The sequence below is a fragment of the Hippichthys cyanospilos genome, chromosome 2, assembly GCF_059441005.1.
Source record: "Hippichthys cyanospilos isolate Australia breed blue-spotted pipefish chromosome 2, RoL_Hcya_1.0, whole genome shotgun sequence".
Taxonomy (NCBI): Eukaryota; Metazoa; Chordata; class Actinopteri; order Syngnathiformes; family Syngnathidae; genus Hippichthys; species Hippichthys cyanospilos.
Window position 1 is genome coordinate 32,190,188 of NC_142370.1, and position 15,003 is coordinate 32,205,190.

Here is a 15,003-nt window from a genome sequence, read left to right on the forward strand (position 1 = left end):
TGTGTAATTATTCGGTAAAGTGCAAACTTAATGCGGCCGGAAACGATAGTGAAACAATAAGACATTCGAACCACACCGAGAACGTTGAATATCGTGTTAAATAAAAAATCAAAACTCAGGTTGAGTAAAGACAAGCATTTATTTGACTCATCTGATGTGGAAATACTGTACACACCCATACGAGTGACAGAGACAGACTATAAGGGGCAATAGTTTTATCCGTAAAAGAAAAAGTGCCCGCCTGCTTTTGAAACAATGAGCGATGTTGGGAAACTTGACAGTTTAGACGACAGCTTTTGCCTGAGTGGTCTTAGCCAGAGCCTTCAAGTCTGTAATGCACTTGGCGATGCTCTCCTTCTCCTGGAAAGCGGAGAACAAGCGCAGGTCAGGAAAACACTGGGGAGATGTTCAACGGGGCAACGTGCAAAGCAATTATGAGGAAAAATAGATCACTGGAGCTCACGCTATGTCACCTTGTAAAGAATCGTAGAGAAGCTGATAAGACATTAGATTCAAACAAAAAAAATAAGTACGATTTTCTAATTGTTGTCAACTGAAAGTGACCACCTGTACTGCGTTGATTTTCTGTGCTCGAATGCGGTTTTAAAAATATTCGTTGTAATGATGGGCAAATGGAGCCTCATTAAACTCTTTTGATATTTTTACTTCCTCTAGGATGATTCAAGAGTTTTATTGTCATATGCATAGTAATACTACACAATGACATTCTTATTCTGTTCACTTCCCGGAACAGACTACGTTCCACGATCGAGCAAATAATAAAGTAGGCAATAAAACCAAAACAGTAATGGAGCAATAAGGGCCGTAATAATGAACTACTAACAAATGAATAGACTTACATTCCAAGCATATTATGGAGTGGAAGAAACTGTATACAAATGAGGACGATAATGCAAAATCTGATTTATTTAACTGCTTTCCTGCACTGTGCAGGATGAGTAAGGCGCATGTGTGCGTGCATTAAAGTGACTGGTGATGAGGTAGATTAGTGCGTGAGGGATTCGTTCAGAATCCGGATGGCCTGTGGGTAGAAGCTGTTGACTTAGATGGAGTGGAAATATAATGCATTTTTAAAGCACTAGCCTTTAACATTAAACCAAGAGCACCATCTAGAGCACTGAAAAAAAAATCACAAGTGTTTCATGAGGCTTCAGTTTTCCCATCACTAATTCATTGAATGTCAAAAAAAATATAGTTATCAAAGTCATTCTACCCCAAAGACGTATTTTTACTTTTTTTTTTTAAATCCAGCCAATTCCAGGTACTCATTTGTACAGTTTTTAAAACATTTTTAAATGTTACGCTAAACGAGCATCTAAAAACAGCGGGCACTAAAAGACTTAATTAGACAAAATATCTTTTTACAGCTAAAAAAAAAAGTCTAAATTAGTGGAGGATCACTTTCATTAAATGAAAGTCACTAATGAAATTCACTCAATTAGTTCGTACCTATTCTGCCACTTTTGTTTAATCTCAATTTCAACCTTGTTTTCAAAAATTCCGATTTAATTTGATGAATTGCCCAGCCCGACAACAAACTAAAACTCAAAAATCTATAAAGCACAAAAAGTAATCAAACGCTCAATGTAAAAATATTCAAACTGAATCTGCGCTACAATAGGCCACTTTACTCAGTTTGGCCTTGAGAAAATCACATGTAAAAGCCTGAGTTAGCGAGAGCCGGATGAGAGCGGGGAAAAAAAAAAAAAGTTGACCTGCTGAGGCGTGATGCTGCTCACGACATTCTTCTCCACCCAGTTGACCATGTGCTCCTGAGCCATGCGGCGCTGGAGATCCTGCAGGGCAATCTGGTAGTCCAGGCGCCTCTTCACCTCATTGGTCACCATGTGTAGCCTTTCTCTATAGGTGCTCTCCAACAGCATGGCTACATTGTTCTGAGGAGAAAAGGACGATGTGACTACCTAAACCAACGAGCATCCTGTAGTCACGTTTAGCTAAAAGAAAACAGGAAGTCATGTCCAGAGATCCGTCCAACAGATGAGAAATGTTCACTCACCCTCTTTGTGTCGAAGAGCATCGATCGGCCCTCCACTCGCCACTGTTCCTTCTTCTCGTTCTCGATGGCCTGATTCAGGCTGGACATGGCTACGTCCTTCACTTCCTGAGCTCTGGCCACTTTGTCCTAGAAACAAATCGAGAACCTTGAAAACAAGACTACAAACAAATCCGGGCCGATTTCACAATCAAGCAAACATGCTCGACGATGCAATGAAGAGATCGCATCCGAGAGGTCCGCCAACCTCGTTGAGCTTGTCGGCAAAAGCTGCCACACTCGGGCCGAATTTCTTGACGCCGTAGATGATGACGGCGCCGATGGAGGCGGCGGCAAAAGTCTCGTGGTTGATGACGTAAATTTCCTTGGAGAGCATGTAGAGGATCAGGCCCGTGCCCAGCATGTAGGGTCCTAGAAGACAAGATGTTTTGAGTGTCGGAGAGTAACCTCCTCAAGTCCATGAAAATACAGTATATGCAGTCTGAGAGGGAAAAAAAAAAGATTTGCACTCCTCTTAAATTATTTTTGCATACTTACCCAGTTTTAAGATGACAAAATTAGTTATTTTGTCATATAATTCCAGTTGAATACTACTGACCTGTCACTCCAGTTTTGGGGTACAAGAACTGAAAAAGCTCCTCTGGGATGATGCCATGACGGACTTTGCCTCCCTTCTCTGGCAGAGGGGGCAAAGGGGCCAGACTCTGAGATGATGCATGCAGGCAGCGAGACCCCTGGACCAGGCTATAGGGGAAAGAAAAATAACTAACAGTTAAAAACAAGGGAAGAAATCACCAGCGCAAGATATTGTGTCGTCGTTGTTTTAGGTACATACCCAGCTCCCAAGGGGCCACTTCCTTTCAGGGCATTAGCTGCAAACAAGACAAACCAAACAACATTACACACTGAAGCCCATTTTCCTAATTCACCAAGTAACCCACTACGAAACGAACCCCAAACCCTCCTGGTGCTGCCTTACTAAGCCTCACTGTTTTTATCTAAGTCGGACCAAAAACAAAAGTAGAGGAAAAGAACAAAACAAATTCAATTTCTACTTCGCGGATTTCGGCTTTGAGGGTATTTTTGGGAACGTAACCACCGTTATAAACGAGGGAACGCTGCACAGCAAAGTGGTATGCCTCAATGTATAATAAATATATAACGTTTTGAAAAGAATGTATAAATGCGAGAAACTTGAAAAAATACACATGAACGGCATTTAAGAAATTGCACATCACAATATGCGATTGTGGTGGCAAAACGGAACAGGTTAAGTGAACAATCTCCACGTAGGCTGTCAAGAAGGTGACATCTACATGCTAACGCACTTATCTGTATTGCTGTGAATTTCGAAGATATTGCATTGAATGCTGAAACGCAAAACATCATGAGCAACCTCCACAGAATCTCAAATGACTAATTCCCAACAGCATCTGCTTTGCGTTTAGCGTTATTTTGAAGTCACCCTCCTTAGCTAGCATTAGCTTGTCACTCATTCAACGCGCGGCCTTCACTTTACCCTTCAGCTTTATCTACAAGCTGTGCTTATCCTTGGTCGCGCCATGTTTAAATTTCCGTTCCGCGTACCCTTCTTAAACTCCAAGGTTCCATACCTGAAACGAAAACAAGCCTGGACAGCATGCTAGATGAATGAAGGGCCAATTTGTTCGCTACGCCGGGCACCGTGTTTCGGTCTCTTCGTGCCCTTCTGCAAAGAGCAGCAACTATGGCGGACAAAACGAGAACTTCACTCCACATCTCGCGAGATCATACACAACCTACACTTACAAGCTTTGACCGCTAGACGTCGGTGTTTGACTAACGACAAAAGTCATTTTAGCTGTCTAAAAACAATTTACAAGCGTAAATATGATTAATGAAATATCTGTCCATATGCTATTTTAATCTGACATTGTATGGTGATGGCCGATTCTAATATTGTTCTTATTCACCACGGTGACTAATAACAGAATAACATTTTCATTTTGTTGAGTTGAAGCCTTCCTAACGGACTTTGGTTCATAAAGGTTAATTAACTGTTAACCTAATTTGCAGGTTTTTGTAATTTGGGAATAAACTGAGCACGAGCAGAAACATTCAAATCCCACACGAAGAGATGGGACCCGAGTTTCAAACCACCAACCGCAAAACTGTTGCAAATAGAATACCTTTATTGTCCTTATGTTCTTGTTTTGTTGTTATTCAGATTATTAATAGTTCTGAAGAAAGGCTGTCTGTTTGTCAGGTTTCTTAAAGCTCTGTAGCGCCGACCAGAGGGCAAAAATTCGAAAACTCGATGCCCATTTTATTCATCATGATGCTCTCAAATATAATCCCTGAACTCTCACACTGTGTTGTATATTTGTGATGCACACAACACAAATAAGAATTCGTAGTTTTGCAACATAAGAAAAAGTACACACCCCAAAAAAAAAAAAAATGCTATGGCAGCGGGGTGGTCTATCTGTAATCTTCGGCCCCACCCTGGTAATGTATCGGTTTGGCACGAGTGGTTGTTGAGATAGAGGAACAGATGACGTAGTCGTCCCCTACACTTCCTGAAAAATTATTCTCAGCAGGAAGCTTCGTGAGAAAGACCATACGACCTCATCTCCATTTCAAAAAGTAGAGGGAGAAACAGATGATTTCCTATTAGCTGCATGAAGAGCGAGCGGTCCAGTGCGGATGGGATGGCGTGGTAGGTGGCCCTCTCATTTCTGCATTCTGACAACTTTTCTTTGACATTTACTTGCACATTTCACTATTTGTCAACTTCTAAGATTCAGCACTGAGATACGCATGACTTACACAAACACTGGTTAGCCCGATTAAATATTCAAACAATATAGACATGCATTTTGCATACATACATTTTCTTTTTTGCATTATAGCGATATGTTGTGTTAATTTGTGTTGTTTCCTCTTGTTTATTTTATATATATTAAAAAAACAAAAAAGATTCTTCAATACAGCACAACTGCCTTTATTATCGATACTATTTTGGAATGCTGCAGGATTTACAGAAATCAGCTTTGCCATTTTGGTCAATTAAACAACTGTTGAGTTATAATAAACATGTATTCAAAATCTTTGATACCCATGTTTACGTAAGTCCATGTACTAGTAAGTGAATTGGCCTTGCAGTAAGTGGTTCTCAAAGACGTATGAAATATTAGCTAAGTAGCCTAAAATGCACAAAGCAAATTCTTGTGAAAGAAAAAAACATTGGAAACAGAGTGCTGAGCTATATGTGTGTGATTGATTCATAGTGCATCTAGATGTATTTTCTTCAGCAACTCAAGAGTATAGATGATGAAATGTCTTTTTTTCTGGATCCTATGCCGAAATTTAGTGATAATGTTCCAATTAATTTTCTCTTAATTTGACAAGAAAGCTTTACTGTTCCTACCGTGGTTTTAAAAAGCATTACATTAGATTTACTGAGTAACTTTGTTAAAATTTCACATGATATGACTTGATTAGCTCAGCTTAAAGACCAATGGTATATTTTTTTTACTTGGAGACTTCATAAATGAATAGATAAAAGCATTTACTTTAGTTACAGTAACTGGGTTCAGATAGCTTTTAATGCTGACCATGCAGAGAAACTTAATTTTGTAAATAAGAAAAAGAAATGGTCTTACTCTTACTCCCAGGTAGAGTGAAACATTCAGTCAAGGTTAACTATGATATAAAAAAAAAAAGGAAAAATAAGAGAGGATGTTCCTTTGCTCTAATTATTCTTTTGGAAAACTGGTTGATGATGTCATGTTTAGTATATCATGTGATTCTCTGCTTTCTTCTTCTACTATACCAAAAAGGATTGAAAAAAAAAAACAGGGTTTTATGCATGTTGTGGGACACACGTAACATGAATAACAATTATTTGAAATGTTAATAAAAGAAATCCAAGAGAGCAATAATACCAAAAAAAAAGAGGCATTTAATGTCCATTTGAATGGTTTCATTTAAGATGTGGTCATATAGAGTGTGGGACAAGATAAAAGTGTCCAAACTTGACAAGTTTGTGCGGCATGATGGTGAGATGTGTTGGAAAGGTGGACCTAAAACTCCAAAGAAGAAGCTTTAATAAAGAAATGCGGCAGGAGTAAAAAGGGAACAAAACCAGACAAGGTCGCAACAGATTTATTCATGGGGAACGGCAGGGTGGCAGTATAACAGCAAAAAAAAAAAAAAAAAAGCAATGGCCCGACAAATAACTGAACCAAAACTGGGACTTAAATACAAGAGGACTAATTAGGGAAACGCACAACACCTGGAAGGGAACAAGAGTCAGAGAAATCGACAATAAAATCCCAACTGAACATGACATATTTAGTATTTATACAACTATTTTTAAGCATTATTTTCTCTCTTTTTTTGGCTCAGGACGAGTACATTTACTCAGAAACTGCATGTTTTAGTATTTTGTGTATGGATTATATAAAATCTGATTGGAAGGACGTAAAATGTCCTCCAATTCTGGAATGGAGGAGTTAGAATTTACTACCTCGGAAAAAGCGGCCACTAGTGGACAGTTTGTGCTCAACTAGTGCAACTGTCAATTTTTCCCCATAAACTAGAAGCAGCGTTCGCGAACATGTCGTTGTCCTTCAAGTGCGCCAAACCTGTTACTCGTGCAAACAAAGCCCCCACCAGAGCATCCCATGCAGTTGTGCATGGACATCAAGCTGGATTTTGACGACATGGCGTAAACGCTCAAATTGCTTTCCCTAGTCACCGTGTGATGTGTCCGCACGCGTGCTTCGCCGTACGTGTGTTTGTGCGTGTGTAGGCAGCGGCTTCGTTGAGCCGGGTAATGGACGTGTCTCCTCTCCGTGGACTCCAAGTGTCCCCCGCGAGAGACTTTGATCGCAAAGCGGCGATCAGAGCGGAGAAACATGAGCAGCTACGAAGACGCACGAACGTGACGTCATGCCGGATCCCCGCTCGAGACCGCGACACGGCGTTGATCAAAGACACGCTGAAGAACAAGAGGCAAGTGGAGTTCATGAGGAGGAGGTCGCTGCCTCCGCAGACAAGTAGCTCCGCGAGCTGTTCCTCTTCTTCTTCTTCTTCTTCTCCTCCGTGGAGCACGTCAGAGTGGATGGGTAGCCGGGAAAGCAGCCTTGGTGACACGGACGAGCGCGTAAGTGTTTTGCTTTCATCATTTGACATCACCGGAGGCGAAAGCGCTCTCGCGTCTCTACTTGGGTGCAAATGCTTCCGTGAACGCGCAGAAGACGGCTACAACTTCTCGTTCTTCTTCTGTGCTTTGAGAAAACGATTCAATTCACGTGTGAAATGCGTGAATAGTTTGAACTCCGTGTGCAATTCCGTTTTGACAATTTGCAAAACGCATCCATCACTAAACAATCCTCATTGTTTGTCTTGTTTTTTTTTTTTTATATATATTTCCGAGAGAATTTGCATATTCAAAACCTGTGGATTTTTTTTAAGCAATAGCCGCGAATGTACAAAAACATCTGTAAAAACGACATGGATGGTCAATATCTTGCTTCTCCAAATCTGTTTTGCTATCATTATTAACGCCACTAACGTAAAAGGACGTCAATGTTAACTCTATCAAAAAGCGCCATTGACGGCAACTGTGTTTGTTTTATTTCCATGAAACATGAAAAAATGTGGACGAATTAAGAACAATAAACTTATTAAATATTTAGATGATTAAATATTGAGATTAAATAATTCAGATTCATCATTAATTGATCTAATTAATACATTGAATCTTTCCTACAATTTTCAGACTGTTTTTATTTTGATTTTGAATACATGTTGTTATTGTGGCAGATCAAAAGATATACAACAATAAAAATCTGGAATTTACGAGATGCTGTTGTCACTATTTATTATCTACAGTTAGTTTCGACCATCAGGAGAAATGCTATTGTTTTATTTTGTCACTGCTGAAATAATTAGAAATCAACATTAAAATAAAACTATGAGAATTCTTGAAATTGCCCGGAAGATTTTCTTTTTCAAAAAATTGCATTAAAAGAGTTCATGCTCCCTGGTTCACGGTCCACCAAAAAGTAAATCAAAAAAGTAGCAACCTATTTAAACAAAATTGTTAAAAGTACAGCGAAATATAATGTGTTGCGTTGATGTATTGTACGCAAACGTGATGACGCAACACACTCACATCCTCTTCTCGCCCCTGCAGCTAATGAGGAAGATGATGGAGGAGGAGGAAGCTTGCGTGGACGTGATCAAGGTGGAAAAGAGTGCACATGAATCGGACAACGGCAACGATGGCGGCTGGCCGAAAGGTAAAGTATAAAGTACCGAGTACTTGTTATGACGTAATTGCAGCATTGCTTCACACTGTTGAATCAAATTATTTCACTTTTATCTTTACCAAGCTGCACGCGTGCTCCACCAAAAGACGAGAGAAGCCAGTGTCCAAACACAGTGAGTGTTTAAGATGATTATATCACTCAATCCCAAAGACAAAATTCTTGTGCCCAGAAGATGAACGAAAAACTTAAAAAACCCATCTGGAGAAAATAAAAAACCTTCGGAAGCAACTGCAGATTTAACAGTAATAAATAATAAAATTCTAGTCAAATACGTTTTTTTTTTTTTATGGAGGGAAGCTGACACAATTTATACAAGCCAGTTGAGAGCTGTAATGCTAACCGTGACCGTTGGATGGCAGTGTTTCCGCACATACAACACAGACATTACCTACATGCAATTCGAAGTAAGGAATGGAAATCAATCATATGATACGACCCATGTTTTCATAAATACAGCACACACTATTCTGTTGGCCTCGAAAGATGAGTGAAAATGCAAAATATACTTTGGAGGTTTAATTTTCAGTGAAAACGAGTGATGGCTCGCAAAAAAGGCTTAAAAACACTAAATAATTGGTTTGTATAGTACTGAGCTTTTCTAAATATGCAAAAATACAAATATATTATCATTTGTACAAATACTTATGATGGCCACAGTTTTGCTGGTGATTTATAAACAAGAAGGAATACAAACTATAAAAATAAGTACCTGGGATTGAATGTCTGGACTCTTGAAAAAAAAAAGGAAAACTCTTCAGGATTGAATTTGTTAAACATCAAAATAATCACATAACCTGCAGCCATTTTGAACAGATAGTGTCGTCCTAGTGCCTGTTGTAATATGGCGCTGTTTATTATTATTTCCTGGGTTATTTTGCTATCAAATAGCGAACGGCGTTGTCAAGTATTTCCATAGTCATCCCAAAACTGTCAGATAATCTTTTTTTTTACCACTTCTGCAGGTCAGGCCTTGTGACCATCGAAGAGTCGGTGAGTTCACAAACACTTTTTTGTTTTATGTATGGACACGACATGGTAACTCAATTTGTATTTTCCAGGGTATTCTGCAGCTACAGGACTACATGCAGGTGAGTCCGCTTGTTTCCACGCTACATGTCGTTGTTATTGATGTGAACCCGACGGCTGTGTGAACTCCGTCCATTAATTTTCAACTTCGATTCGACCTTTATCAAGGAGGGCCTGTGGAGGGAGGAAGCCATCAAGAAAAAAATGACAGCGCTGCAGGAGTGTTGCACACAGCTGCAGAACGCCTTAAACACAATCTGGAACGTAAGCGGCACCATTCCATCAACGCAAACGTCTTTTAAGACAGCCGAGGCGCGTTTCGTCATCTGAGCGGCGGCGGAACGGCAGCTGTCACCTCAGGAAGGCCGAGCGGCTCTGTGGTTTCCTGCCTTCGCTTTCGCCCCTACCGATGAGCGCAAGTCAACTGTCTTGCACAGGAAGGGGCGGGGCAAGGGTACAAGTGGCTTTGTTTTAAATTACATATACATATATATATATATATATATATATATATATATATATATATATATATATATATATATATATATATATATATATATATATACACATATATATATTTATATCTTGACGACTGTATATATATATATATATATATGTATATATATATATATATATATATATATATATATATATATATATATATATATATATATATATATATATACGGTTTTCACTTAGAACTCAACTTAGAAAAGTATTATTAACCCTTGTGCGATATTTGGACAGTTTTTGGGTCATTTTCTTCAACTCATTCAATGCCACAGATGTATTTTCACATTTTTTTGTTAGGAGTATGGAGATACTGAATTATGGCTTTAGTAATTAAGTATCTGGAAATTAATGTCTTTGATGTACTTAAATATCAATTCAATACTTAAGTATCTGTAATTTAAAGTCCAGACTCTTAAAAAACGTGAAAATACATGTCTGGCATTGAATGAGCTAAACTTTGACATGATGTCACCATCTGGGTGAAATTTCAGCTCCTAGTGTCTTCTTCCAATGCTTAAATTGGCGTAAAAATCAAATGATTGGACAAACTACTGCACAAGGGTTAACCTCGTATTTTGTTATGAACTATCATTCTTTCACATGACCCATTTCGTTTGAAGATGCAGCACGATAGCTCGTCCTTTCCTTGCTCAACCCGCAGGCTCGCTGCAGTGAGGATGTGCTGAGAAACAAGATCAAGTTTCTGGAGACACAGTTGCAAGCTTGCCTACAGGTAAAGAAAAAAAAAAAAAACTGAAAAAAACTGGCATATTTTTCACATTTTGACAGTGATACCTCAAAGCAATGATAAATAAATGGATTAAAACTAAACTTAAAACACTATTATTTCAATTATATAGTTAAGACCACCAAATTTGAAGCCTTGTGTGATAGTTTGTCCAATCCTTCAGTTTTACAAAGGCAAAGTATTGGAAGTAAACAGCAGGGAGCTGAAATTTCACCCAGACGGTGACATCAAAGTTCAACATAGCACGACCACTTAGTTTTAACAGTACCAAGAGTGCCATCCCGCGCGCCATTCATATCCTTGCAGAGGTTTCCCAAAGAGGCGTCGAGGAAACTGGCGCTCCAAATGAAGAAACAAAGAATGACCTTCGAGGAAAAGACTCAGAGGGTCACCGGTGAGAAGAATGATGAGCTCAGCAAAACTGTCGCGTTTATGTCCTTTAAGAATCCAGACGTCCAATCCCAGGTACGTGGTTTTAGATCATTTTTTTTACGTGGGGGTGTCGGAAAATGACAGGCATTGAATAGCAATATAAGAATACAAAGCGTCATACGTACCGAGGATGCTGAAGACCTCCTTTCATTGAAGACCTTCTTTCATCAAATCCATTTCTGAGCTGACGCGGCTTTTCCAGGAAGCGCTGACCACCGCAAAAGCCGACCTCCGGAGGCTGCAGAGCCTTTACGAGGAGATGACGCTCACCGGTCAGAAACTCCGGCAGGAGCTGGACCTCAGCGACCAACGAGCGCGGGAGCAGGAAGCGCAGATTGAGGTTGGTCCGTAAGACGCGCTACCAGCGTTCCGACCTTTCGACTGTCAAGTGCGCCCGTCGTGTACGTCAGCTGTCCAGGGCCAGAGAAGCCGCGCTGAGCGAGGAAGTGGCGTCCCTGCGACGAGAGAACAACCAGCTGCTGTTCAACAAAAGCCTGCAGGATGAATACTACCAACTTGTGATGGACCAAGATCAGAACTCCAGTGGTAGGATTTCTTGTCTCCTCTGTTCTATGCAGGGGGGAAAACCATGACCTGTATAAATGCTGCAGATGTATTCACGCAAAATACATACACCGTATTTTTCAGACTATTTTTATTCGCCACCAGAGGGCACTCTTCACTAGCAAACACAATCTGGCGTGTTACTGTTGTGTTGGCGCAGTATTCTAACAATCACATTGTGTTTTGTGGAAAATGTTACGTCGCAGGGTTCAAAGCATGAGAAAAAAGTAGCGGCTGATGGTCCAAAATTTACGATACTTATGTAAAAAAAAAAAAAAAAAAAAAATATATATATATATATATATATATATTTTTTTTTTTTTTTTTTACTGCTTCAACTCTTTTACTTCAGGAATAGTTTTAAAAAAATAAGACATACTTGATTCTTTCACTTGAGTATTTGTACTTTGTTCCTCCTCACCACTAGGTAAATTCATGAAATAACACATCCAATTTTCTCTTAGACCGTAATATTGAGAAACGGGACGCGAGTGTTCAGAGCACACCCGAGGAAGAAGAAGCAAAGCCGAAGCCGGCCTGTGATGTGGAAGAGCATCTTCATCAAACTCGGGAGGAGCTTCGTTGCAAGGAGAAAGAGGTGACTATAGGGCAAAATAGAATGACCAGTAGGAATTTTGCAGTTTTATCTTTGATTGAAAACACTGCAGGAAAAATAACAAGCTAGCGTGCAAATGTAAACACAACATGCACTTTTTTTTTTTTTTTTTTTTTTTTTTTACAGGCTGTAGCTGAGCTAGTTTCACTAACTAACTTATTTTAGGTACTTAAGTACTAGAGTAGGCGAAAACCTTGGGTTGTAAAAGTACAAAGGTAACGGATTACTTTAATTAATACTTTAATTAACAATTACTTTATGTAATAAGTACTTCATTAAGTGATTGCTTATGATAAGAAGTACTAAAATAATCAGTTAATTTAGGTACTAAAGTGCTAAAGTAATCCATACATGTTACTTAGAGGTACAAAGTAATTGATTACTTTAGTACTTCTTACCAAAAACTTTGTTACTTTAGGACTTAATTGCATAAAGTAATTGATAACTAAATCAGTGCATCTATATTGATTAATTTATGACATAAAGTTTGTGAAAACTTTAGGTACTAAAAGAACTAAAGTAACCGATTACCATGAAGTAAAGTATGTAATTAAGTACTAAAGTATGATTGCTTTGGGTAAGAAGTACCCAGCTAATCAGATACTATAGGTACTAAAGTACTACAGTACTCCATACTGATGACTTAAATGTATCAAGTAATTGATTACCTAAGTACTTAATCATCTTAAATCATTGACTACTTTAGAACCAGCTGTTTTAACACTTTTATTTTTTTAAAGATAAGAACAATTAACTGGGATTGAATGTCTGCACTCTTAAAAACGTAAAAATACGTCTATGGCATTGAATGTTATTTGATCGAATCTCATTTTAAATCCCCTACAAATGTATCTTTTTCTTTTTTTTTTTTTTTACATTGATATTGTGTTTTTGCGGCAGATCAAGAAACTGAAGTGACTCCAGTCATATTTTTTTTTACACTTCGTCCCTGATTCCTAACACATGAAACGTCCTTTCCTTTTGAACGATCGCACAGTGCGAGGCCCTGCACACCGAGCTGCACTTCATGAAGCAGGAGTTTGAGTCCAGTCAGACTCGACTGTCGCAGTGCAGGGAAGAGCTCGGGCAACTGGGCCGCAGCAAAGCGGTAAGCGCGTTTCGACGGACGCTTTAGGCCGCCTCTGGCCCAAAACGGACAGTAGATGGGATACCTGCCGAGCAGCAGATGAAGCGCTTCTTTCCTCTTTGTTCAGACCCGATGGAGTCGGTGCACGATTCCACTTCTTCTTCTTCTGCTCCTCTGGGCTGCGGTGGGAGTTGCCATATTGCAGCCGTGGCATCCGATTTTCAGGGAGAAACTGGAGGATTTCTACTGGGATGTTGAGAAACAGCTGGAGAATTTTTTCATGCGAATGACCTTCCCCAAAAACTCGGGCTGTTGTAGGCCAGTGTGACCATCTTGCTTATGAAGGATCGCCATCCTTCGGTTTTCAAATGTCATACATTTAAAGGTGTTTCTTGTGGATTCCTAGAAATTTAAAGTGTGAAGTAAAAAAATGTATTTTTTTTTTTTTACAATAAAACATTGCAGTTGTTTTTTTAATAGGTTGTTTTTATTATGTATTTTTATATTATATTATTTATGTATTTATATTTGTAATATAATATTATATTTGTTTATTATATATTATGTATTTAATACATTTATTGCACATTACAGTTTCTCTCTGCTTTTTTCGGAAAGGGACCAGGCTGAAATTCATGTACCGTATTTTCCGAAATAAGGCGCACTAGATTATAAGGTGCACCTTCAATTATGGCATATTTCGAAACTCTTTTCATTTATAAAATGCACCGCAATATAAGGCGCAAAGAATAGAAGCTACAGCAGTAGCTGGGGTTGCGTTAGGCATCCGCTAGATGGAGCTGCACTAGAGGGAAGGTCAACAAAACAATCAGATAAGTCAGTCAAACTTTTCAATCAGAAATTAAGGATAAAGATGATATGGGAGAAGTACTAGCTGAAGAATGAGGAAAAAAAAAAAGGCTTGCGCCACCCCAGGGGGGCCCGCCCCAGTATGAGAAACACTGCTCTAATATTAATGAAGCTTTTATAGTTTACAATAAATTGTAATGTAAGCTTTATAATTGAAGATGCATATGAAATAATAAGACTGATTATAATAAACACAGTATTAGCAATAACCGATTTTCAATGAATCGTTTTACCACTGTTTCTACCAGAACAACACTTAAATATTCCAGGCCAGAAATTATTTACCGTATTTTTCGGAATTTAAACCGCAACTTTTTTCTCATGATTTGAGCCCTGCGGCTTCAAAAGTCCAGCGTGGCTTATCTGCATTTTTTTTTACTAGCCACCAGGGGGCATCCCACCTGTAAAGCAAATGAATGTATCTACTCATGGTATCGATTTGTGAAACAACCCAATGGTTTCACCTTTGCTCTAGATGTTTGGCACAATGTGTGTATGTTTTTAATACACTTAGCATACACTTCAACCTGTTGAACTTCAAAGCTTGGAGGGGGCTCCTCCCACCTGTGGTCCCTTCTGAAGGTTTCTTCTTTTCCCCAATTGGGATTTTGAGTTTTTCCTTTCTTTTCTGGGAGCTTTATTTAGGGGATGCTGTTGTGTATTTATGATGAAGTCTCTGTATGACTTTTTTTTTTTCTCTTTGAGACGGTGCTTCAGGGCTATACAAATAAACTTAATACACTTAATAAACTGATGATTGATTAATATACTTAATAAACTGATTGATTGACA

The 15,003-nt window shown here is 38.9% G+C and overlaps 2 protein-coding genes across 5 annotated transcripts; one reads left to right on the forward strand and one right to left on the reverse strand.

Annotated features, from left to right (window-relative positions):
* Positions 1-120: 120 nt before the first annotated feature.
* On the reverse strand, positions 121-3,793 carry atp5pb (ATP synthase peripheral stalk-membrane subunit b). The gene is made up of 7 exons (XM_088408937.1): positions 3,649-3,793; positions 2,871-2,907; positions 2,634-2,779; positions 2,283-2,446; positions 2,039-2,164; positions 1,737-1,916; positions 121-360 (listed from the first exon to the last, which is right to left on the reverse strand). Exons 1-7 carry the CDS (start codon positions 3,791-3,793, stop codon positions 283-285), a joined length of 876 nt encoding a protein of 291 aa, XP_088265063.1. The 3' UTR covers positions 121-282.
* A 789-nt stretch (positions 3,794-4,582) lies between these two features.
* traf3ip3 (TRAF3 interacting protein 3) lies at positions 4,583-13,932 on the forward strand. Of its 4 annotated transcripts, XM_088408398.1 has the most exons (15): positions 4,583-4,733; positions 6,831-7,033; positions 7,130-7,184; positions 8,220-8,325; positions 8,419-8,467; positions 9,318-9,345; positions 9,414-9,443; positions 9,550-9,645; positions 10,556-10,627; positions 10,949-11,107; positions 11,277-11,414; positions 11,485-11,620; positions 12,103-12,236; positions 13,252-13,362; positions 13,469-13,932. In XM_088408398.1, exons 2-15 carry the CDS (start codon positions 6,855-6,857, stop codon positions 13,667-13,669), a joined length of 1,494 nt encoding a protein of 497 aa, XP_088264524.1. In that variant the 5' UTR covers positions 4,583-4,733; positions 6,831-6,854; the 3' UTR covers positions 13,670-13,932. The 4 variants fall into 4 exon arrangements, with proteins under 4 accessions (XP_088264524.1, XP_088264522.1, XP_088264523.1 ...); XM_088408396.1 differs by having other exon boundaries at positions 6,831-7,184; XM_088408397.1 differs by lacking the exon at positions 10,556-10,627 and having other exon boundaries at positions 6,831-7,184.
* Positions 13,933-15,003: the final 1,071 nt, after the last annotated feature.

Coding starts and splice junctions, on each gene's coding strand:
- traf3ip3 (XM_088408396.1), top strand. CDS start 6,855: ATGGACGTGTCTCCTCTCCGTGGACTCCAAGTGTCCCCCGCGAGAGAC. Junction 8,468..9,317: donor GAAGCCAGTGTCCAAACACA/GTGAGTGTTTAA, acceptor CCACTTCTGCAG/GTCAGGCCTTGTGACCATCG. Junction 11,621..12,102: donor CCAAGATCAGAACTCCAGTG/GTAGGATTTCTT, acceptor ATTTTCTCTTAG/ACCGTAATATTGAGAAACGG.
- atp5pb (XM_088408937.1), bottom strand. CDS start 3,793: ATGTGGAGTGAAGTTCTCGTTTTGTCCGCCATAGTTGCTGCTCTTTGC. Junction 2,447..2,633: donor CCCCAAAACTGGAGTGACAG/GTCAGTAGTATT, acceptor CTTGTCTTCTAG/GACCCTACATGCTGGGCACG. Junction 361..1,736: donor GCAGCATCACGCCTCAGCAG/GTCAACTTTTTT, acceptor TCCGCTTTCCAG/GAGAAGGAGAGCATCGCCAA.